Source organism: Neovison vison, chromosome 4 (assembly GCF_020171115.1).
Source record: "Neovison vison isolate M4711 chromosome 4, ASM_NN_V1, whole genome shotgun sequence".
In the NCBI taxonomy this organism is placed as follows: domain Eukaryota; kingdom Metazoa; phylum Chordata; class Mammalia; order Carnivora; family Mustelidae; genus Neogale; species Neogale vison.
The window spans coordinates 19871809-19897019 of record NC_058094.1 but is presented as its reverse complement, the minus strand read 5'-3'; the positions used below and the strand labels follow the sequence as shown (position 1 = coordinate 19897019).

The following is a 25211-nucleotide window of genomic DNA, read 5'->3' as shown; positions in this document are numbered from 1 at the left end:
AATGAAATATATTACATAATAATAACAGTAAGGGTTGATGTTTACGGAGAGCTTATTATATGCTAAGCACTTTACATAGAATTTTCTCATTTAATCCTCATAACGAGACATACATTGTTATACCCATTTTATAGATGAGAGAGTTGAGGTACTGAGGAGTCAGATGTTTTGTCCCAAGTTACACAACGAGTAACGGACGGAGCTTGTATTTGAACCCCAGTCCGTCTGGCTCCCTAGCTCTGCTATAAAGGAAGGATAAATCGTGAATGAGAAGAGCAGGAAGTTAATTTGCTGACGGATGCCCCAGAGTCCCTGTTCCTGCCCTAGAGCTATACTTTCTTATCCCCCACTTGCTGCTACCTCCTCAGCTGACTCAGTAACCAGTACTGGTCCTACGGGTCACTCTGTGTCCTCACTGAGTTCTAGAAACCATTCTGGGCTGGTTTCTTCACCTGTAACATGGCAGAGGCCTGATACGCCTGGGTGTGGTGTAAACAAATAATGACCATTTGGAAAAAAAAATCTTGGAGCGTCTTGGAAAGGCGCTTTGCGGGCAGGAAGACCTTCTGCCTTATCAGAGAAAGAGATCAGAGCTGGGGAGGCTGATGCCAGTGCTCCTTGTTCCTTCAGAACAGGAGACCTCATAGGAAAAAAGCCCCCAGGAGGCAGAACTCCGTGAAAATCTCAGGTCTAATGAGGTAAGGAAGGTTGACATAGAGACCTTCCCGTCTTGACCCTGTATTTACCTCTTATCTCCCGGATGAGAAGAAAGATTTAAAAGGGCCTCGTGAGCTATTATGCACGTGTCATTAGAAGGGTTTGTTGTATGTCCAGCATGAACGGATGCTTGCTCTCTGGGATGGTGTAACTCAACTCACCAGCTTATTTCCATACCCCCCCCCCGGAGTGGCATCCTAATTATACAACATTGGCTCAAAGCAGACAGGGAGACAGTGCGATGACTTCTTTTGTATTTACGTTGGTGGCGGTATCTATAGGACATACAAATCGCATAAATTTTCACCTTTCCATGTTTCTTTAGCAGAATGTTTTCTCTTCTGTAGTCTACATGAGCATAAAATAAGCAGAACACAGAGGCTTCTGGCATTTAAAGTTTGACGTCACTAAACACTTTGTAAACACAGAAATCAGAAGATCTGAGTTCAAGTCCTGACTACTCCTGATCAAAAATGTGACTTGAGCAGGTCCCTTCAAGTTTTCTGAACTTGCTTCCTTATCTGTCAAATGACTATGACAGTGCCTTCCTGATCACAGGGATGTCATTAGCCTCAGCTCTGTTCAAATGTGAAATAACTGTTATTATTTCTGCTAATACGCCATCATCAAGATCTCAAATATAGTGCATGGTATGTAGGACTTGGAATCAAACATGCTTCCCTCATGGGTGTGCTTACCATCTCAATTAGTGTGGTGACAAGACACAGCATAAAGGACTTGTGCCTGCACTGACCTGACATGGGGCCTGGGAGGGCTCTGGGTAGAGCCCATGGCTCTGCCTTTGTTCCTGATTCACAGAGCCGTTGCTTATAACCCTCCTGCAAAGGGATCTTGCTGGTGGAACATTTGACACTGCTGTCACTGAAGGCGGTCACTGCATTGTGTGTGTGTGATCTCAGACCAGTTCCTGCTGGCTCTCCCGAATCACATATACTGTATTTATGTTAACCTGTTTTTTATGCTCTTTCCTTCCTTTCGCTGTGTGTGTTTTTTCTGTTGTTCTGATCTGGTTGGGAGAAATCAAGCATCTTCTTGAAGCAAAACTACCCGAAATGTGTGTAATGATCCTATCTCACATAAAGATATACATAAACTAGCTGTACATGTGTACATAGGAGATTTTGGCAAGAATACATAAGCAACTTTTTTTAAAGATGTTATTTATTTATTAGACAGAGATCACAAGTTTGCAGAGAGGCAGGCAGAGAGAAAGAGGGGGAGGCAGGCTCCCCTCTGAGCAGAGAGCCCGATGCAGGGCTCGATCCCAGGACTCTGGGATCATGACCCGAGCTGAAGGCAGAGTCTTTAACCCATTGAGCCACCCAGGTGCTTCAACATAAGCAACTATTAACATCAGCTTTTTTTGAAAAGTGGGGGGTCAAGGAAGATTTTGAACACACCCCAAAGTCAGTAAAGGAGTAGACCCCCATGCACCTGTCCCCTGCCTTTGACAATTACCAATTCCTGATCGTTACCCAACTTCGTGTTAGACCTATTTAGACCTATTTGAGTTTCTTTTTATCTACCACAGCATGTATTTGGAAAATTTCAAATTTTAATTGTAAAGTCAATTCAAACTTTAAAAGAAAATGCAGGAGGTTAGGTTTCATTTGTTCCTGTCTTTTTTTTTTTTTTTTTCTCACCCTTTTAGACTCTGGTCCTCTCAGAGGTAGATGATCAAGAATGATTCTCTCCGACTTCCGGGGTCCCCAGGGACAGATACTGGCTGAACATCTGGGAAAGGCAGCAGATCTGGTTGACAGCACATCTATGTCAGCGCTATTGCCTTAATCACAAGGCTCACACTGTCAGCCCTACTGTTTGGCTTGCTGTGTTTTTTAATTAAACTGTTTACTTTGGCTGAGATTTATGACGCTGTTTTTAAATGAGAATATGTGCTTTCTGTCCCCTCTTTGTTCCCTGGGCCCAACAACCTGTGCAGTTCTCTGCAAGCTATTTTTCGCAAAACAATCTCTGCATTTCTTATCAGATGGAGGGTAATTTTACAGGGATTATTAACACTCTGCGCTCCGTAGTGTTTGTTCTCCTAGGGCTAGAAGAGGAAATTGTCTGATGCAAGCCCAGCAGCTGGTTAGCTGGCCAGGAATAGAATATTACAAAATCACCTTGAATCTAAAACCTGTGCACCAGCTGTCTGAGAGGAAGGACAGGAAGGTGGTTTTCGTATTTACATGCCTTAGTCGGTGGTATTGAAAAACGCAGCTAAAATAGAAATGGTTATTTTCCCCTGTGGTTCATTGTGGATCGATCTGGACTGTTCAGTCAGAAGACCATTCGGCCCCGTGCCTTGTTAGCACGAGTGCGTTGCATGAGCGAATTAATTTTTCACATCAGTGAGAATTGATCCCCTCCTCTGCGCTAGGCACTAGGAAGACACAAATAAATAAACAACTCCCCCTTAGTATCCTGCTCCTCGTCTAACTGTAATACAGTGGGATGAATGTTCTCCTCGTGGCACTAAAATAGCGTGGGAGAAGGGAGGAAGGAAGGTGCTGTAGCTTTCGAAGGCTTGGGGGATGTTCACAAAGGAGATGCCTCATCAGCTGAAGAGCCAAGACAATTTTCTGAATTGCTGAAGGAGGAAGGAGGCTCTCCATCTTGAGCAGAGGCATGGGAGGTGATGGCTGCGCGGGGCATGGGGAAGAGTCCAGTGTGCCCAGGTTTCGAGGCGGGTGTGTTTGTGTTTGGGAGGTGAGGAAGGTGAGGAAGTTTGGAAAGCCTCCTTAGAGCCTGAGTAGGTGTGGTTCTTTTGGATTCAGACAACTGAGGCTTCCTCAGCCCCCTGAAGGGATTGGTTCTGGTTATTAGTAGGGCACGCGCAGTGAAGGAAAGAAGAACTAGAAAACACAAGGAACCAAGGTACTCCAGGGACAGGCATCTCTCGCTGTCTATCATTTTGCAACCTCTTTCTCCTCACTTCCTAGCTACGCTGTGCCGGCCTCCCCACTCCCCTCACATTCCTGGTCGGCCAGTTTCCTCAGCATCTTGGTGGGGAGTGTTCACCTTTGCTCTGGGAATCCCATGGAGATGGTCTCGGAAATACGGAGGGTGTATGTGGGACAACCGAGTGGGAAAACCAGGAAGTACTCGGGACTTGGCAGCCTTTCAGCTCGCACGGCCCACATTGCTGTTTTACACACTGACATCCAGTGAGTTCCATTTGAACAAGTGTTCCATGGCACAAGTAGAGTTTGAAAACTCCAGCTCTAGTTTAAATCTTGGAGGGAGCCATTCTGCTTGGCTTTCACTGATTATGTCACTTGGGTTGGGTAAGATCTCACGCCTCTGGTCTCACTGAACAGCCCATGGGCACGTATGTGCAGGGACCACCAGAGGTCATGGGCTCTTTCAGTCAGGTACCTCCCCACATGGAAAGAAAACAGGCTCAGGGTTGTGAACCCCGCCGGGGGTAGATAAGGTGTGGAAGGCCATTTTAAATCAAAGGGGTGTTGTACATGGCGGACGATGTGACTGATATGTACAGGCAACCTGTCTTCTTTAAAATGTATGGTTTTTAGCCCCTTGCTCAGCATTTTGTGGAGTCTTTCTATTCCAGGAGAGGCTTGGCTACTCAAAATGTCTATTTTTCCATAAGACTTTGAAATATTCCTTACTCTATTCCCTTTTTGGAGACCTCCATGCACATTAGCATATGAAAACCTGTAAGGGGAAAGTTAAGTTCAAGTAAAAGGAAATAATTTTTTGAAAAACACCCATACACACGCAACACGGATTAGAATTTTGGAGATTGATCACCCTGGAATGGAAAGCATAAATAGTTTTATAAAAAGATTTATGGTTACCAAGCTGTGGGGTGGGGACTCCTAATAGTTAGAAGCTTCCTTACCTTTTTGAAAGTTTTGGGAAATTTCAACAATTTCTTAGTGTCCTTGGACATTCATTTTTTCAGCAAATAATAAGGGCCTGAAGTGCTAGGCAGAAACACTAGGTTATATGTCTGCAGAGTGAACATTCTTACCTTTTTATTGGGATAGTTTTTTGGGAAAGTACAATTAAAAAAAATTTTTTTAAAGATTTCTTTTATTTATTTACTTAAGAGAGAGAGAATGAGTGGTGGAGAGGGGCAGAAGGAGAGAGAGAGAGAGAGAGAGAGAGAGAGAAGCGGACTCCCTGCTGAGCAGGAAGCCCAATGTGGGACTTGATCCCAGGACTTTGAGATCATGACCTGAGCTGAAGGCAGATCCCCAACCAACTGAGCCACCCAGGTACCCCCAAGAATGCATAATCTTAATGGTCATTTTTAGAATTCTGTATTTCCGACTATGTAATTTAGAAAAAAAAAAAAAGATACTAGCACCATTATTAAAAGTTTTTAACCACAGTAATGAGTTGAAAACCATCAGTATCTCCTGGATCCAGAGTTATTTCCCCTCTATCAGATGACTGCTCCGTTTTCTGAACATGGAAATATGCCAGGCCCTGGTGGGACTGCCAGGGGAGAGTGCTTCTGCCCTCAGTGCAGGGTAGGAATCGGTGGGAATCAAGAATGCTCACGAATTAGCCCCATGCTCGGGTTCATGAAAGGATAGGAACTGAAAGTTTCTATTCTGTAGTATTTGAAGATAAACATTACCTAATAATTTTTTTTAGGATGAAAAGTTTATAGGAGCTAAAACTCCTCTTTTGGCTCATAACATATTCCTCCTCCACCAAATTATATGGTAGCTTGTTCCATGTTTCGATTTCTAAATAAATTGGTCCTCATTATTCTTGGATTCCTGACAGACATCACGTCTAAGAATTAATGTTTCACATTCTGCCACTTTGAGCATGTTAAACAAATTACTCAGTGTCATTGTCACTGAATTCATTAGAGGGAAGTGAGACTTTAGCACGCCTATGTGAACATGTTTTTTTATCAGGCTTTGTTTATTTTTTATTAATAATTACAACTCTACATTGGTTTTGTGGCTTTAACATTACCTGCGTCCGGGAGCCACCGTGAGGATGGCTGTCCATAAAGTAGTGAAAACAGTGCCTAGTGCATAGTAAGGTCTTGAATGCTTGCGTTGTCCTTATTAATGAACTTCATGACTGTGTGATGAAGTAATCACCATGGGTGTAATTATCCCCATTTTATCAGGGAGGATTCTGGTGCTCAGAAGTTGGATTGTTTGGAATTACAGGCGGTGTCAGGATGAGAACAAAAAGTTCCTATTCCTAGTCTTGTGCTCCTGATTGCTCTCTTAACAGACCTTTTAGAATTTAGTACTTTGATATATGAACTTGGGAGGATGCAACATTCAGGCCGTAGATGTGAAGCGAGCACAGATGTAAGCGCCTTGTCGAGTAGTAGGCATCGAGTAGGAATGCAGTGAACATGGGTTTTTTCTTTCTTTCTTTTTTTTTTTTTTTAAATTTTTTTTTTTAGATTTTTTATTTATTTGATATAGAGAGATCACAAGCAGGCAGAGAGAGAGAGAGAGAAGGAAGCAGGCTCCCAGGTGAGCAGAGAGCCCGATGCGGGGCTCGATCCCAGGACCCTAAGATCATGACCTGAGCCGAAGGCAGCAGCTTAACCCACTGAGCCACCCAGGCGCCCCGGGTTTTTTCTTTCTATGCCGTTTACAGGCGTTAGGATTCTCATTTCTTTTCGTTTCTTTCTTTTTTTTTTTAATTTTTATTTATTTGACAGAGAGAGAGTAGGCAGAGAGACAGGCAGAGAAAGAGAAGGAAGCAGGCTCCCCACTGAACTGAGAGCCCGATGCGGGGCTTGATCCCGACCCTGGATCATGACCTGAGCCAAAGGCAGAGGCTTTAACCCACTGAGCCACCCAGGTGCCCCCGGATTCTCATTTCTATCCTCCTCTCCCTTGTCCCTGCTGATGTCCCAGGTAAGCATTTCATCTGCAGACCACTCGTGCCATCTCCAGGCTTTAGCCCTTCCTTGTGGTCCTTGTCAGCTCAGCCCACCTTTACAGAGTATCACAGATGGAGTGCCTTGAACAACAGAAATTTACCTTCTCACAGTTCTGGGGGCTAGAAATCTGAGATCGGGGTGGGGCAGGGTTGGCTTGTCGGAGGCCTAGCTCCTAGGTGACCCCCTTCTCCGTGTGTCTTCACGCTCTTCTCTCTGTACAGAAGTGTGTCCTAATTTCTGCTCGTCATAAGGACACTAGTCATCTTGGATGAGGGTCACCCCCAAGACCTCATTTTAATTTAATTACCTTTTAAGAGACCCGCTCTACAAATACAGTCACATTCTGAAGTAACCAGGGGTTAGGCCTTCAGCATAATGAATCTGAGGGGAACACACAGCAGCCCATAAGAGTGGTCTAGCCAGGAAGAGAGCTGAGCTTCCAAGCCCCGACCCAGTGTGCTCCCGACTTAGACTCACGGTCCATGGGGTAGCAAAACCCATTAAATTTCATCCAGTCAACTCTGTTCAAAAAGCAGGCAAGCAGACAGTCTAGTTCCTTCCTTAAGGAGTAGACGAGAGGAGGTTGGGGCCTGTGCTGGGTGCCGATGCTGAATTGACATTCTGTTGCCCAATCTCAACACGGCCAAGGATGGGGTGAGCAGAACTGCGTTCATTCTACAGAGGAAAAAGTAAGCCTCTGGCCTCGCTCACACAGATACCATGAGATTTACTCAGGTGGCACTCCCCTCTCACAATGATGCTGAGAATATGAGGTTCGAATAGGACCATGTGAGCAAAGCAGGAAGAAAGCCGACCTTGTGTTCCACCCAATTCAAACCCTTGAGAATTAAAAAGTGAATGCAGGCTGATAAAAGAAGGGAAACCAAATGGAAAAAAAAAAAATTAAAGGCTGGTTGAAGGCTCTTTTGGAAAAAAAAAGTCATAGAGTTCTGAAGGGTATAAAGAAAGGCTCTGGATCAACCGCTTTTCTCCATGCTAATCCATTAGCCTGTAAATAAATCACGTTTGTCCTACGGCTTTCATCCATCTCTCCTGGATATTCTGTTTATCCCTCCCTGGCTAGAGGCAGCACAAAGTAGCCATTGGGAAGCCAGACTCTGAAGTGAGACCATCAGGTGCAAATTTAATTTTCTTTGCTTATTAGCTGTGTGGCAAGTCACTTAATCTCTTTGAGGTTCTCTCTGCTGTTAAAAAAAAAAAAAGCGTAGACGGTAATAACAACTCTCAGTGAGGTTGTTGCAAACATGTATGGAATGTGCTTCGATCAGCACCTGGACCCTCATAAGCCTCACCAAAGGATTAGCTGTTGCCCCTATAGAGAGTGGGACAGGCAGAGGCCGGGATCTTTGCGCTACTTTCAAATGTAGGTCTCTAGTCCTGGAAATACACAATGGGCAGGTGGTGGACATTCATTCATTTCTGTTGCATAGACGCACGAATGCCCATGCAGTGGACCTCTGTGACGAAGCGGAAGTGCGTGGTTTCAGCAAGTGTTGAGGACTTTTGTTTGTTCTTTGGTTGAAGCTGTAAGCCCCCTGGTGGATGGAAGAAGGGAGCCTACCAAGTGGCACGAGAACTCTAGCTCTAGCTTGTCCAGGGTGGTTTCACAACCCCCCTCCATTGACCTGTATTATCTCTAGATCTGGGGGTAGAATCACTTCCTGGGACCTCTGGGCTGGGACAGTGTGGCAACCCCCTCCCGACCTGCAGGTATGTGGATGGCCCTTTGATACATTTAGAGCCTCTACTTTGTTCTGAGCTCTGGGATTGGCTGAATGATTTGCGTTGCCATTAAAATTCCTGGAAGTAATTGCCAAATTTTCTTTCTAGGCTCAGGCTGCATGAAGAAAAGGTGATTAAAGATAGGCGACATCATCTCAAAACCTACCCAAACTGCTTTGTCGCAAAAGAACTGATCGACTGGCTGATTGAGCACAAAGAGGCTTCCGACAGAGAGACCGCAATCAAGCTCATGCAGAAGTTAGCCGACCGGGGCATCATTCATCATGGTGAGTGAGGTGCCCACCGAGAGTCACGGTAACGTGGGAGGAAACCGAGGGCCTCGTCTTCCATTCCTGATATGAACCCTCCCATTGAACAAATAAAACGCTGGGACTCCTGTGCATCTGTCTCCAGTGACATTCCCCTCCTTCCTCCAAGAGGCATTGGGGTTTATTTCCATTTGCTTCTAAATACATTTCCCTTTCTGTATAGGCATCTTTTAGCAAGGTATCGTATTGCTTTCGGTGCTTTAAATCATTACATAAACGCACGTTTGTTCTTTCACAACCTGATCAGCTCTGTAACTGTAACTATAACTCTCGTTTGCTCATTTCTGCCGTTGTGTACACCATATATAATTACACTTGCCATTATCATAGCTATGCCATATATAATGGGTACGCGTACCCATTCTCCTGCTGAGGGCCATTTAAGAGGTTTCTGAGTTTTTCCGTTACTCTCAGTGGTTCCATGAACACTTCTCCTGGAATTCTCTAACCCTGACCAAGACCTCCCACGTGCTGTTGTTTTGGCTGAAATGCCCTCTCTCTTTGCTTTAGTCTAGTTTCTCTACATCCTTCAGGTCTCTGCCTACATGCAGCTCTTCAGAGTAGTGTCCATTCCCTGCAGCTAGGTTACTGGGGTTACTGGTTATTCCTTCTTTGGTCTCCCGATGCAATACCCCATTCTTTTGTTGCCCCCTCGTACCCTATGTTAATTCCAGGTTGACATTTCTCATTATCTCAGTAGACGTCACGTTCTTTGAGGCTGATGCCTGCCCCAGTATTTCAAGAATTTGTGGCATGACTGATGCATAGGATGGTGTGACCATTCTACTAGATAATGATGGTGGTGATGAGGATGATGATGATAGCTAATATTACTGTGCTAAACACGTGCACAAAATCGTAGAATGGTGCACTTCAGAACTTAGGTAGTAAAACGAGTCTTTTTTTTTTTTTCATTTTTATTTTTTATTTTATTTTTTAAAATTTTTTATTTTTTCTTAACATATCATATATTATTAGCCCCAGGGGTACAGGTCTGTGAATCACCAGGTTTACATACTTCACAGCACTCACCATAGCACACACCCTCCCCAATGTCCATAACCCAGCCACCCTCTCCCTACCCCCTTCTCCCAGCAACCCTCAGTCTGTTTTGTAAGATTAAGAGTCTCTTATGGTAAAACAAGTCTTAATTAACCTTTCACATCATCTGACGAATTGAATAAGATTTTTGTTTTCTTATTTGCCTCTCTGTGTACATTGTGTTTCAGTGTGTGACGAGCACAAGGAATTCAAGGACGTCAAACTCTTCTACCGCTTTAGAAAGGATGACGGCACCTTCCCGCTGGACAACGAAGTGAAGGCCTTCATGAGGGGACAGAGGCTGTATGAGAAGTATGTCGCACATGAAATCCCCCACTGTGATCTTAACTTGTGGAGAGAGACAGGGCTATTTCCGTCTTTTTATCATTCTGCCTTCAGCCTGGCTCTTCCCTGTGGGACGGTTACATAACTGTTCCTTTTAATACGGGAAAACTCGATCACTCATTTTCTTTTCTCTTTGCCAGAAATCAAGTCAATTTCGTAAGATTCTTAATAAAGAATTTATTTAAATAGAAAATGCTTTATTTAAATAGAAAATACTTAAATATTTATTTTTTATCTTTGAGTCGATTTAGCAAAAGTCCACAAATAAAAAAAGGCTGGGTCTCGATGTTTGCCCGCAGTAAGTAAGGCAGTTGCCTATTTTCTCTTTTCGAGGGCTGTTGTATAACTCAGAGGTTTAGTCTTGTGAGTGGCTGGAGAAGCAGTGTCAAGTACAGGGGAAGTTCAGGTTCAGGTCAAGAGATGAGTAGTGAGAGAACTTCAGATAGCAGAATGGTCTAAGAGGAATCATCACTGAGACCCATTGCTGGGTCTCAGATCTCCCCACTGGTCTGTCTCTGAGCTGACCTCTTGTTCCTGTGGCCTCTTTCCCATCCCACCTCTTGTTTTTTTGCCAAGGCAGCCACTAGAGAAAGGAGGGTGGGGGGGGGGGCGCTCCCTCCTCAACACTGGGTGCCTTTCAAATAGGTTGAAAATGGGTCTTTATCACACAAAAGAGCCTACTGTGTGATGGGTGGGTTGGTGCATGGGGAGGCGGGTCTGGGGAGTCAGATTAAGTAACGTGATGGTGAAGAGCCAGATAAGTTTGATTCCAGCCCTGTCACCTCACCTCTGTCAACCTCAGTGTCCTCTTTTATGACTGAGGAGGGGTGATGGGACCATCTCCTAGGTGTTCAGTGCTGTTGTGGGGTTAAAAGAATAAATGTGTCAGGTACTTGAATATTTAGCTCAGTGACTGTGGTACACTGTCAGACGCTAGAGATGGTAGCCATTTCAGGTATTAGTCTGGTATTGTCCAACCACTTAATGCCGCTTCATGCCCCCTACGTGTTCCTTCTCCCATCGCTTGCTTTCCAAAACTGAAGTGTAGAAAATCCCTCCTCTCCCAGACTCACATGAATTTGAAGGAAGGTGTCCATCAGCACCTCCATTTGTATATCTGAGTGCAGTGCTTGTTTTGTTGCTGTTTTCTTTCTTTTTATGTTTATTAATTCTTATTTAAATTCAATTGATTAACATATAATATCTTACTAGTTCCAGAAGTAGAGGTCAGTGGTTCATTAGTCTTATATAACACCCAGTGCTCATTCCATCACGTGCCCTCCTTAAGGCCCATCCCCCAATTCCCCCATCCCCCTGCCCCATCTCCCCTCCAGCAATCCTCAGTTGGTTTCCTGTGATGATGAGTCTTCCATTGTTGGTGTTTTCTTTTTCTTTCTTAGCTCCTTCTGGAAAATTCCAGTAGGTGTTAGATGTTTAGATCACCAAGACAGTTCTTTCAAACTATAAGATTCTATGTTGTCAAAAACATACATGTCATTTCCATGGATCACTATTGCTGTCTTTTTTCTGTGTGCAGTTGGCCTTCCTGTCATTAGTGTTCAGTATCTCAATTTCCAAGTAAACTTATTCCTCCAAACTGCTTGTGAAATTAGTACTAGGAAAAGTAATTTAATAGGTACTTAACCTTGCATGAACTGGCTGCCTCCTTGCAGTCTTGGCCCTACACTTGGTTGTTGGAACACACTTGGAACAAACGTTGGGGCCTTTGGAATGACGGCTCAGCTTACCTACTTGAAAATTTTTATATTAGCATTATATATTATATATTATATAATATATAATAAAATATATTAATTTATTGATATAAATATGTTAATTTATTCTTATATATTAATATAAACTATAAAATTTATTAATATGAAATTTAATATAATTTAAATATATTTTTATATATCATTTTTATTTTATTTCCCTGGATATCTTTTCTATGAATTCCAGCATGTACTATTATTTTATAAGCTTTTTATACTTTCAAAATTATATGAAGAAGAAAATAGTTTTGTTCACAGCTCTTTTTAAGAAATTTATTTACTTTAGTATTGAAGCTTTTTTTCCTCTTTTTGCCAGAAAATTCGCTTAGGATATCTCTAACATTTGTGAAAGAAGTCCTTGCAAAATATATGTTCCTTTTTTTTTTTTTACTTTTAAGATAATAACAATAACATCAGTTGGTTAATAACTATGTATCAGGCATCCTGCCTGACTAGTCCATTTGTTTGATCATCACAACAAACCCTGATTTATTTATTTTAAAAGGATTTTTATTTATTTATTTGATAGACAGAGAGAGATCACAAGTAGGCAGAGAGGCAGGCAGAGAGAGAGGGGGAAGCAGGCTTCCCGCTGAGCAGAGAGCCTGATGTGGGGCTCGAACCCAGGACCCTGAGATCATGACCTGAGCTAAAGGCAGAGGCTTAAACCACTGAGCCACCCAGGCGCCCCAACAAACCCTGATTTAGATCAACTGTACCCATTTTATGGATGAGGAAAATGTGGCAGGGAGAGATTCGATCTCTTACCCAAGGTCAGTTCACTAATAAAAACATCTGGGATTTGAACCCAGAATTCCAAAGCCCAAACTTATTGCTACTAGGCTGTTGATAAATCTTAGAATGTTTATTATTAGTAAAGATTTATCATTATTTATTATTTATGGAGATTAAACTTATGAAATTAATATTTTCTTCAAAATGTAGTTTATCTTAAAATGTAACATGGGGATTGTAAATATCCAGATACAGAATTTTCTGTAAAATTGATGGAAATTTGAAAATATGAAAATATTCCAAGTAGACATTGGAGGTGAATAAAGTGATTTTTCTTCATGATGAATCTACCTATAGATTTAGGGACTAAAGAACATAAGGAATATAATTATTGGTACCTTAACAACAAAAAAAAGAGATAAATCTATATGGTATTTTATAAAATGTGATGAAAACAGTATCTTTTATTTATAAATTAAGTTCCACAAAGCATTTCCACTAGATTATTTTATCTGAATTCTCTCAATAGACTAATGATAGAATGGCAAATAATAATAGAAATAATAGCGTAGTAATTAACGGTATAAAATATAATATAAAATACATGGGACATCACATTACTAACCTGTTTCTGAGAAGGAGCATCTGGGACCTGAGGCAATCGGTCATTTCTGTGTGTTGGGGATACAGCGTGAGAGGGTAACAGGTGTGTGGGCTGCTGCTCCCCACACCCTCCCCGCAGCTCTGGGGGGCTGACTGAATTGTCAATATTTCCTTTTTGCTCTCCTCTTGCTTGTTTGTTCTGTGTTATTAATAGAACTTTGTGAAACCAGGTGGTTTCTGTCTGGGGTTTTGCTGAACCCGGGTGACTTGGGGGCACTTGGCTTTCTAACCTGTAGAGCTGTTTCTCCGTCTGCTGGTTTGTAGGGCAAAGCTGTCCTTCCAACTTAAATTCAGTGACTCTGCTACCTCTTAGGATCCACGTGGCTCCTGTGACTATAACTCACAGGTACTCAAACAAATTCTGGTTAAGGGGTGACAACTGGCCCTTTCAGGGTGTCCCACCAATAGAAAGGTTATGGGACAGCTGGTGACATGGGTCCTCTGCAGAGTGAGTGACAGTGGATGTGGTTTTCAGAGTCGCACAGCCCTCTGGGTGGGGGCTCACACATTAGTCTGTGCGAATCCAATCCCAGCCTCGCAACTGGCTTGCTCCGTGACCTTGAGCTGACAGCAGAGCCTCACTGATCTGTAGTCATAAATGGAAGTAAGACGGGGTCTCCCCTGGAAAGGCTGCGGGGAGGAATTTACAGCCTGTACATTGCTAAGCACAGCGCTTGGCATGGGGTAAGCACCCAAGGAAAGTTAGCTGCTGCTACTAGAGTAGTAAGTCATAATGTCAACAAATGATACCCATTATTATTTAGCCTGGAACAGAAGTTAAGAGTCCAGGAACCAGGCTACCTGGATGTGAATCCTGGCTCCGTGCCTAATTATCAAGGGCCTTCACCAAACTGTGCCTGTAATCGCCCTCCTAGTAGATGGATATATGGCCAGTATCCACCCTTCAGACTCCTTGTGGGGCTTAAATGAACTACATGATGTATAAGGCACACAAGGCAGGGCCTGCCTCAGACTAGGAGCGTATCCTGTCGCTCCTCTCCTGCTGCCAGCTGGAAACGAGTGTGAGAAAGAGGATGTGTGCCCCTGGATCGATGCCCAGACTTTGTCATTTTGCGTAATTCATCTGAGCACATTCAAGGCACAATGCACATTCATCAACAAGCTTTCATCAGACCTTCACTGCACCTGAAGGTGCCTAGAAGAAGGCCTGCCATCTCTCCAGGGGGAGGCTTCCCGTTTCCCACTTAATTTTGCATGGGTCCACATACCCCAGACACACAACGCATGACTGTAACTCACATTCTCCTGAACAGTACAATTTGTACTTTTATTTTTTTCTTTTTAAATTTTACTTATTTATTCATGAGAGAGAGAGAACAGAGAGTGATAGAGAGGCAAAGGGAGAAGCAGGCTCTCCGCCGAGCAGGGAGCCTGATGTGGGACTCGATCCCAGGACCCCGGGATCATGACCAGAGCTGAAGGCAGACGCTTAACTGACTGAGCCACCCAGGTGCTCCAATTTGTACTTTTCAAATGAGACCTGCATGAACAGGATAAATATCCGTAACTTAGAAGAGCAATGTCCTGTGGTAGAAGATACTTCGAGCACATGTTCCAAGCTATAAAATTTGATTATCATTTGGCAGTCAGCAAAAGCGATCACTTTAAAATGAGTTGAACTCAGGATGATCCGTTCTATAAACTGATAAAGAGAGGTAGCTATAAAAGAGAAAATGAGTTGAACGGACAAATTTGAACTTCCCTTACTAAAACTAGTCGTTGAAATGGACATCTGAAACTAACCTTGATTTTGTCATGAGACCTGGAGGAGACTTCTCTGTTCTGGTTTAACCTCAGTCTTCACAGGGAGGTAGCTCTCTTCTAGATCTGGCTCATACAGACATTAGTTTAGTTTTTCACCTAAAGAGCCTTTGGTTTTTCTCAGCAGCAAGAGTTTCCTCTCTCCAACCACTGATAGTCTGATTAGTTTGCTTAGGAGTGTAAGCCTGATTGAAGAATTGCTTTAAACCACCGCACGCCATTAGAGTTCCCACTGCTTCCTTTATATTCTCTCCTCGAAGGGAAATATAAGGGGGAAACTATATCCAAAGGGGAAAAGTCCTTTTGTGTGTTTTATCTTATCAGAGGTTTCTCTACCATGTGCCCCTGGGATCTTTTTCCTGTTCCTTCCCAGTGCCTGGCACAATAAATATTTGTTGAATGAACAAAGGACTCTACATGCTGTGATTGCCTTGAACTGCTGAGCCTGGTCCCTGAAAGAGCTACAGAGAACTTGCTTTTAATGGCAAACAACAGTAACTAGAGATTTACCTTCTCTTGCCTCCTTAGGGTTTACAAGGCATCTTATGTATTAATGTGTGTGATCCCCTGTGCAACTCTGGGAGTAAAACCTAGGAGACACAATTCATCCCACTGCAGAGGTGGGGAACATGAACTGGAGAGAGGCTTAATGACTGATATAGCTCTAAAGCATGGAGCTGCAGCAAAAATAAGTAAATACATAAAAATAAAGTCTTCAGTGGGGCACCTGGGTGGCTCAGTGGGTTAATCCTCTGCCTTTGGCTCAGGTCATTGTCTCAGTGTCCTGGGATTGAGCCCCGCATCAGGCTCTCTGCTCAGTAGGGAGCCTGCTTCCCCCTTTCTCTCTGCCTACTTGTGATCTTCTCTCTCTCTCTCTCTCTGTCAAATAAATAAAATAAAATCTTTTAAAAAATAAATAAAGTCTTCACGCTTTTGACCCTATCTTGTTCCATTTCTGGGAGAGAAGTGCTTTTCAAATGAAGATACAGAGTTCTATGGATTGATTCAAATTTTGTGTTCAAAATGTGTTTTAATTATTTTGCATACCCTAATAAAAATACTTTCTAATAGGCTGTGTACAGCAATGTCACAGTTTACTTGTGCTGCCCAGTTTAACAATGATTCATAGAATCTTGGAATAAACTTTCCTGTCTTCTTGGTTTTTTTGGAGAGTGTCCTAGGATTGCATTGTAAGTGGGTTATAAGTTGTTCCCTTTTGCAATGGCTTGTCTGAGTGACAAGGGATGATTTTGATGTCAAGAACTGTTAAGAATCTTGAGATTTTACCCTACTTGCAAGCTAACAAATTTGCCTGCCACCATTTCCAGGGTGCTGGCAGAAGACAGGAGACCCCTGGGTCAGAGACAAGGGACAGTTTGTTGCTCTCAGCAGTAGTAATAACCAGAGTATTATATTTTCTGGAACCAGTTCCCCAAGCCTCACTTCCCATAGAATAGCACAATGGAGGCCACCTGACGCCTGCCAGGGCGGGGTTACAGAAGAGGATCCCAAGCTTGAGGAACCTGAGTTTTTTGTAATAGTCATTACGCAAACTGCTCTTTAGCACAGAGCAAGACATTATCTTTCTTATACAGGATAGTAAGCCAATCTGCCCTTTTGCTTCAGAGACTGTCACTACCTGCCTTCCAAGTCCGCTCACTATACAAGTATTCTTGAAAAGATAGTTTAGAACATATGCTGTGCCTGCTTCTGCTTGCAAGATATAAAGAGATGTGTAAGATCCACGGAGAATTATCTCCGGGCAACTAAAACAAAAATGCACATATTAATTGGATTTTGTGCTGATTATTGAGGGAACAATGAATATCCTCACCAGTGTCCTTACTTCTGTATTTTGTATGTTAATCATAGTCTCTCATGGTTCACCTCCAAAACTCCCTTACAGATTTCATTGCTTAACTTTTATAAGTAAATGTTGTGTTATAATTATGAGATTTTTAAAAATGGGATTTTTCTATAAAATTTTATTTGAGAAAGATTTGTTGTTTAAAAAGTTTTAAAACAGGGCCAGTTTTAAAGGGCCATCATCCCCTCTCACAGGGTGTTTAACAATCATTTTAAGACAAAAACGTAAAAAAAAAAAAAATGTAAGTAGTTTCATTATGTGTGCAGCTCTAAGTAGAGTCACGAGAAACTTTTGACCTAGAACCACATCCTTGCTGGATGCTCCTAACCACCTCTTCTTTGTTTCTTTTCTTTAGAAAAAAAAAAAAAAGCTTTCTTTATGCAAAATTGTGTGTTTCACCTGATGAGTTATTAAAATGTTTAATAATTTGTCAGGGGGAGACCATATAAAACAAACTCACTGCTTTATCATTTTCAATATCAACACAAATATTGTTTATTATTTATTATTTATTTTAAAAATATTTTATTTATGTATTTGTCAGATTGAGAGAGAGAAAGCAAAAAGCAGGGGGAGCAGCAGGCAGAGGAAGAAGCAGGCTCCCCGCTGAGCAAGGAGCCCGATGTGAGGCTTGATCCCAGGACCTGGGATCATGACCTGAGCCAAAGGTAGATACCCAACCAACTGAGCCACCCAGGCACCCCAACACGAGTTTTATACTGCAGTTATTTTCAAATAATTTCTCTAAACACTGCCTTATACATTCTAAGTGTAGTTGAGAGTATGGAAGACAATGTGCAGCATGTTGAAATGAACCAGCCCTAGTTCACCAAATTTTGTTGATTTTCCTATTTTTAACAGCTGCAGCTTCAGCCTGCCAAGGAAGGGAGAAGTTCGAGCCAACCTCCTGGCTAGTTTGGTCCAGGTAGCTGAGCTCGGGCCAGTTCTCCAGGAATAGAACTAGCCAGTGTCTGCACATTTAGTGATGCCCAGAGACTGGGCAGTAGGGGTAGTGAAATGCATCTGGGAACACAGAGCCGTTAGAAACACAAAAAGTGGTGTTACAGCTGCTTCACACTCATCAGGGTGGTGGTCACCAAAACAAACAAACAAACAAATGATAAATCACAGTGTTGGTGAGGATGTGGAGAAACTGGAACCCTTGTGCATTGCTGATGGGAATGGTGTAGCTACTGGGAAAATGGTGTGAGGGAGGGAGTCCTCAAAAAATTAAACATATATATATCAGATGACCCAGCAATTCCACTTCTGGGGTTATGTACCCAGAGGAACTGAAATCAGGGATTTGAACAGATATCTGTACACCCATATTCACAGCAGCATTATTTACAATAAATAAAAGGTCAAAGGAGCCAATGTCCATTGATGGATGAATGGATGAACAAAATGTGATATTTACATACAATGGAATATTATTTAGCTTTATTTATTTTTTATTTATTTATTTATTTTTGTTATTTAGCTTTAAAAAGGAAGAAAATTATGACACTTGCTACATCATAGGTGACATTATGCTATGTCACAAATGGACAAATGTCATATGATTACAGTTTTGCAAGGTCCCTAGAGTACTCAATTTCATAATGACAAAGAGTAGGTTGTCAGAGCCTGGCATTGTGGGGTGGGTAATGGGGAGTTATTATTTAGTGGGTATAGAGTTTCAGTTTGGGGAGATGAAAAAGTTCTCAAGATGGATGATGGTGATGATTGTAGATTCACGTGAAGCTACTTAATGCTACTGAACTATAACCTAAAAATAACTAAATGGGAAGAATTTATGTTTATTGACCACAATTAAATAGATAAAATAAATTAAAAATTTTTAAATCACTTAAAAAACAAAGCTGGCCAGAGGTGGATGGAAAGCAGTCAGTCAGCTTAGAGTACCAGCAAGCTTGAGAAAGACAGCAAGGTGATTATCCCCATACTGTTAGGACTAGGTACTGACTGAAGGAATTGCCTCACTCTAAACTAATGAGCTAAATACTATTGTCCTCCCTTTGGCAAATAAGGAGATCCAAGCTAGAGAGGTGAACTGAGTTGCTTACCTTCACAGCCAGAAAGTGCGAGGCCCCTTTCCAACCCTGGTTTCCAGCATCAGAGCCCATGTTCTGAACCACTTTTCAGTCTTCACATTCTGCTTCAAAAGGTTTCTGTAGCTTCAAGCCGGAGTGGTAGCAAAAATGAAGACCACTAGATGATAGTGAGCCACAGGCAGCTTAGATTTTTAAATGGTTGTAAAGACAGTCTTTGAGTCTAGTTTGGGAAATCATATTCTCCTTACTGTTCCTTGGCAATGCCATCCCCCTATAACATATGGCTGTAATAGTCCAGCTTTGTTAACCCGCAGAACAGGCACCGGGCCAGCTGTGCCCATGAGAAGCCATCAGCCCTAGCTTGTCATCCATAGATTTCTAGCTCTAGGTGTTATTTAGAAATTATTTGAAGGTAAACGCATTGCTGCTTCACCAGTAGACCGGGTTTGATGGCAGTGGAGATGGGCTGTGCTGGTTATTTCTGCCATGTTTCCCTGATCTCGTGTGATTGCAGAGCTGTGGGCCAAGTCTCTGTAACATTTAGTTTGCCAATCAGTCTCTGTTGCTCCTTGTCAACTTGGTAAAAGGAAAAAGCCATTTACGATTTTTGGAATTGGAGAAGCCTGTGTCAGAGTTCTTGGCCTGCCTCTTATTAAAACATTCAACCTTTCTGACCCTGTTTTTTTTCCTCTAAAAAATTGAAAGAAAGATGTGTAATTCACAGATTTGTTGTGAGGACTGAGGTAAAGCTCAGCAGAGCCTCATCTAATGCAGGAGGTGTATTTCTAATCCATAAGGGAAAATGCATATAGGCAAAAGTATCCTTATGTTATCTAGACTATTGAAAAAAAAACATGTGCCTTTCTGCACTAGATTCATATTCAGTGTGGTGAGATTCCCAGCCTGGATGTGGGACATTTTTGTTCATCCTCCAGCTCCATTCTCTCCAGGTCGCAGCCCTCTGTGTGCCCCAGGGGCTAACCTACATGGGCAGAGGTCATCACCATGCTCCATGGCCATAGCCTCGGTCCATGGGGGGCATGAACAGGAAGTAAGTGGGAGGGAGGACAGTGAGGTCAGGGTGATAATTCTCTGTTCCCTTCCCACTATTGAAGGCCTCAGCTCCTGTCAGCCAGCCCTCTCCTTCCCAACATCTCTTTTACACTTTGGAACCTTCTCTCCCTCCAGAATAGTCAGACCTGGAGTTGTTAACGATCACTGCAGTCCACTAGTCTGGGAGCTTTACTTGGCCATTGCCTTTAACCCTGGCCAAAGCATCAGTAGCTCTTTCATTATGGACCAAATTTTAGTAGCTCATTTGCCCATCCATGTTGTTTCCTGCGGGGACCTCTATTGATAAGCCAGTGAGACCCATCTGGGCACTGATAGGAGTTATCTTGTACCTCCTTGAGTGGACAGGCAGACAGAAGTGACCACACTCCATCTGTAAAAAAGTCACTTGCTCTTTCTGTTTTCTCTGTGCATGTACCACGCATGACAGGATGTTGGAACTGGCACCAGATTCTCTCAGTCACCACTGTTGTGCAAGTATGGAATGTGGTTGGATTGAAGCAGATTATTTTGGCTCCCTTTCTGCTCCTGTTTCACTCTGGGTTCTAGCCCAGAACTACAGCAGCCATCTCCCCGATGTGATTGGGTCTCATTCTCTCCAGTTGGACCAGAAGCCCATTGAGGTCATGGATCTAGGTCAGTCTTATTTAGGAAAGAAACCAATGGTTAGCCCCTTTCTCTTTTTCCTAACCTGTGGCATGTTCAAATTTGAGTAAAACCAGGGGGAAGTATTTGATCATCTAAGATCTCTGTATTTGTATTTACTCATTGTAGGGTCTTAGTGGGTCTTAGTATAGACGTTCAAAGAATAAGAATAGTAAACATAGCCATCGTTTACTGAGCACTCCCTGCTCTAGGCACCATCCTAAATTTTTTTCACATATTACTTCACTTAATTCTTCCTACACCTCTAAGTAAGAGGGGGAGATGTTCACCATGAATTTACAGGTAGGGCAAGTGAATTTGAGACGGACCAAGAAACATGCTTTAAACCTCCAGTTCCTAAAGAGTGATCCCGTCAAAGTTGCTCATAATGCACACTCTTCTTTTTCCCACAATTGGCATTAAAACTAAAATTGTAATTTGAGTGAACCTGTAGAAATGAAATATCCTCCCTAATATGCTTGAGTACCGTGACCCCTGCTTACATCTGGAAGAGATCAAGAACTGAGAGTCCTTTCTAGAAGAAATAGCTGATTTGTTTTTAAATGTTAAAGTTCTAGAATGAATGGATCAAGGGGGATGGGCATGAAGAGGCTACGCCAGGCATTCTGCCACATAGGGACAGGAGAACACACACAGAGTAGAAGAGCGGGCAGGACCTTCTGAGAGAAGCGGCACATTTTGGAGCGAAGCAGAAGTGGATGTTTTAGGAGTGGCACCAGGGGAAGATGTGGCTGAAAGTTTTTAAGGAAGGAGAGTGTTCTTACATTAGAGCCTTTGTATGGAAGTTCCCTGAGGTTGGTGGCTTTGGCTTTAAATATCAAAACGAATCCAAGAAGTATAGTTCCTATGCTGTTTATCTTGCTTTATTTGCTAAATGAAAACATCCCTACTTAATTACTGTGTCCTCACACAGAGCTGGGGAGTATAAGCAAAGACATTGTTCGATCAAATGAAAAAAAAGCACCAAAGTGACAGAAAACATTTATTAATTTCAGAACCTCTGACAGAAGTGTCCTTCAGACCAGAATGAAAGGCAAGCTGGATTTTTAACTTTATCAAATTTAAATTTGTAGTTCAAGTTTAAAGTTGAACTACAAATTTAAATTTATTGAACTGTAATATATGTAAAGTACACATATCCTAAGTGTACAGCTTAATAAATTTTCACAAATTTAACCCACCTATGAAACCACTTTCCCCAAATAGTATTTTTTAAAAACTTGCCTCTGTAGTCTACCATAATTTAATATTCTAAACAAAATTGACGTTAGCATCAGTGTTAACATTCATTAGAATAGAAAATATATTTTTAAGTAATTAAACTTCTTTGGCTTTTATATGTTTCATCTGTTACCTGAATGCCACTTCCTCTCCCCAGATGCCTGGAATTAATTGGTTCTTCTGGTTAGTTTGAACTGTTGGACAACCTGGCAAGGACTGACAGGGTTGACGAGGGTTGACTTTCTGGGGTGTGTGTATGTGCCTGTGTATATCATTTGCTCACTGCTACTTTGTGCCAGGTGATATGCCTGACTCTCTTATAGATTAGCTATAATATTTACAACCCCATTGAAGTAAGCATTATTATCTTTATTTTATCCAAGAGGAAATCCAGGATCATAGAGCCCAACCACAGCTTGGAAATCATAGAGATTCAAACCCAGGACTGCTTCTCATTGCCTCTCTCTGGAACCATTTGTGCTGATAGGGAAGAGCAGAGGAGAAGGGAATCAACCGCATCACTCCTAGATTCCTTGCTTTCTTTTTGTTATCTGTGTACTTCTGACTCTGTTATGACATTTATCTGTCTTGCCTGTGGGTTTTTAATGTTTGCTTTTCCGCTGGAGTGTGAGCAATTTAAGGTCAAAGACCATGTCTTTTCATTTCTGCATCTCCTGGGACATAGAAGATGCTCAATAAATATTTTTTGAATTGATGAATGAGTATTATTTTTAACAACTTTACTAAGATCAATTCCCATGTTATATAATTGACCCAATAAACTATACTTCTTAATGCTTGTTAGTATATTCATAGAAATGTGCAGTCATTACCAATTACAATTGCAGAACATTTTTAGCACCTCAGAAAGAAACTGTTAACTCTTACCTGTCACTTCCCTATTCTTTCATCTGTCCCTAAGCAACTAATTTACTTTCTGTCCTTCTAGCTTTTTCTGTTCTGATCATCTCATGTGAATGGAATGATACAATACATGATCTTTGGTGACTGGCTTCTTTCATTTATTATGTTTTTCAAGGTTCAACCCTTTGTAGTTTATATCACTACTTCATTCCTTTTTGTAGCCAAAGACTATGCCATTGTACGGATAGATAACATTTTCAGTTTCATCAGTGAATGGGTGCTTGGTTGGTTCTAATTTTTGGCAATGACGAATAGTGCTGCTATGAACATTGGTGTTCACAAGTTTTTCTGTGGACGTATGTTTTCATTTCTCCTGGTTAAACAGCAAGGAGTAGAATGACTGGATCATGTAGTGGCTTGAGGAACTGAGAGATGGTTTTCTGCAGTGGCTGCACCATTTTACATTTCCACCAATAGTGTATGAAGCATCCAATTTCCCCACATCCTTGCAAACAACTTGTTATAATCTGATTCTTTGATTCTAGCCAACTAAGGGGTGTGAAATGATAGCTCATTGTGGTTTTGGTTAGCAGTTCTTGATGACCAATGATGCCTAGCCCCTTTCTATGTGCTTATTGGCCATTTGTGTATCTTCTCTGGCTTATTGAGATCATTAGTCCACTTGGAAATTGGGTTATTTTTCTTTATTATTGAGCTTTAAGTGTTCTTTATGTATTCTGGGTGCAAATGCACTGTCAGATATATGCTTTGCAAATATTTTCTCCTATTCTGTGAGCTGTCTTTTCGCATTCTTACTGGTGCCTTTGAAGTATGAGAGTTGTAAATGTTGATGTAGTCCCATTTATCTATTTTTTATTTTGTCACTGGTGCTTTTGGTGTCCTAACGAAGAATCCTTTGCCCAATCCAAGGTCTTGAAAATTTACCCGTATGTTTTCTTATAAAAATTTTATGGTTTTAACTCTTACACTTATGTCTTTAATATATTTTGGGGTTTTTTTTTTTGTATAAGGTGTGAGGTAAGGGTCTAACTTCATTTTTTAACTTTAAAATTTTATTATTGTTGTTATTATTTTTGCATGTGGCTCTCTAATCATCTCAGCACAATTTGGTGGGAAAAAAAATTGTTTCCCATTGTGTGGCCTTAGAACCCTTGTTAAAGATCAGTTGACCACAGATGTGTCAACACAGTGATTTTAAATCTGTTTTAAGAGGAGTGGAGTCTTATGATCGTACAATGTAAGATCTTGGTTGAAAAAAGAGACCAGAGCCTGTTTCCCTTCCTCTTTCACACCACTTCCACAAACGTACAGTACAAAGTGGTCCTCCTGTCACCTAGCCCATGAACCTGTACAAAAGTAGCACCTACTTGTCATTGTGTTCAGTTTTTTCATCATTTTCTTACCTCTTTAAAAATGCTTATTTTCCCTAGTGGGTATTGTCCTCAATTTATCTTCATGGCTTCATCTTGCCTCTCCTAAGCTTCTTTCTTTGCCCGTTTCTTTCTTTGTTTTTGGCCTCAAATGCTTCTATTTCCTAATAATTCTGGAAGCATTCAACATAAATAATAACAATTCCCTTAGGAGAAGGCTTTATAATACGTTTGAGAACCCAGCTTCCCTGGACAGTTGTTGGAAGAGGCCAACAGAGGTTGGAATTGTTTTGAAGATGTTGTAGAAATGCTCAGCTTCTCCTCTTCATGTGTAATTTCACAGTCATGAAACCATAGCTGAATGTGGCCTTTTAGGGCAGCTGTGGCCTTGCAGTAGCACTTGGCTTCTGTCTAAAGCTGACTCAAGTTCTGAAAATGTTTACTACAACAACACTGAAACCACGGGCAATGTGAAAATTACAGCTCAGGTTCCAAAATATCAATCTCTTCAGAGCATAAAGCTAATACTAAAAAGTTCTAGTTTTTCTTCCAGAAGATTTAAAATAACAAGCAAGGAGGAAGGGATTTCACCTTTCAAAGACAAATCACCCTCTCTATTACTGTTGCGTGTGATATTCTATCTTCCCTCGGTTGATTAACAAGTATTTATTTGAGCACTTCATGTATATGCCTTTCTTAGGCTCAGTTTCTGTTTGTTTTGTATGTTTGTTTTTTAAGAAATAAAAACATTTAAGGCATGGTGTCTATCTTTCAGAAGCTTCCAGCTTAGCTCAAATGCATTAAAAATTGAATGGTTATGTAAACCATGGCACTGATTTTAAGTTCAAAACAGAGAGAGAGCTGTCTGGATTGTACTTGAGTTGGGATAGCCTCAAAGAGGAGTTGGTACTCAATCCAGCCCTTTAAAAGAGGCCAACTGCATCATTTCGCACCTAGTGCAAATGAGAACCAGGTAATTTTTGCCCTTTCCTTCTGGCTAGTGCATTCTTTTCCACGCAGGACT

At 41.7% G+C, this 25211-nt stretch overlaps 1 protein-coding gene across 1 annotated transcript in view; it reads left to right on the top strand.

Annotated features, from left to right (window-relative positions):
* The window catches only part of DEPTOR (DEP domain containing MTOR interacting protein), a 130517-nt gene that overhangs the window by 36538 nt on the left and 68768 nt on the right, over nt 1-25211 (top strand). Inside the window, exons 2-3 of the mRNA XM_044245035.1 lie at nt 8492-8670; nt 9942-10065. Coding sequence (XP_044100970.1) covers nt 8492-8670; nt 9942-10065 — 303 coding nt within the window. The remainder of the gene's footprint in view (nt 1-8491; nt 8671-9941; nt 10066-25211) is intronic.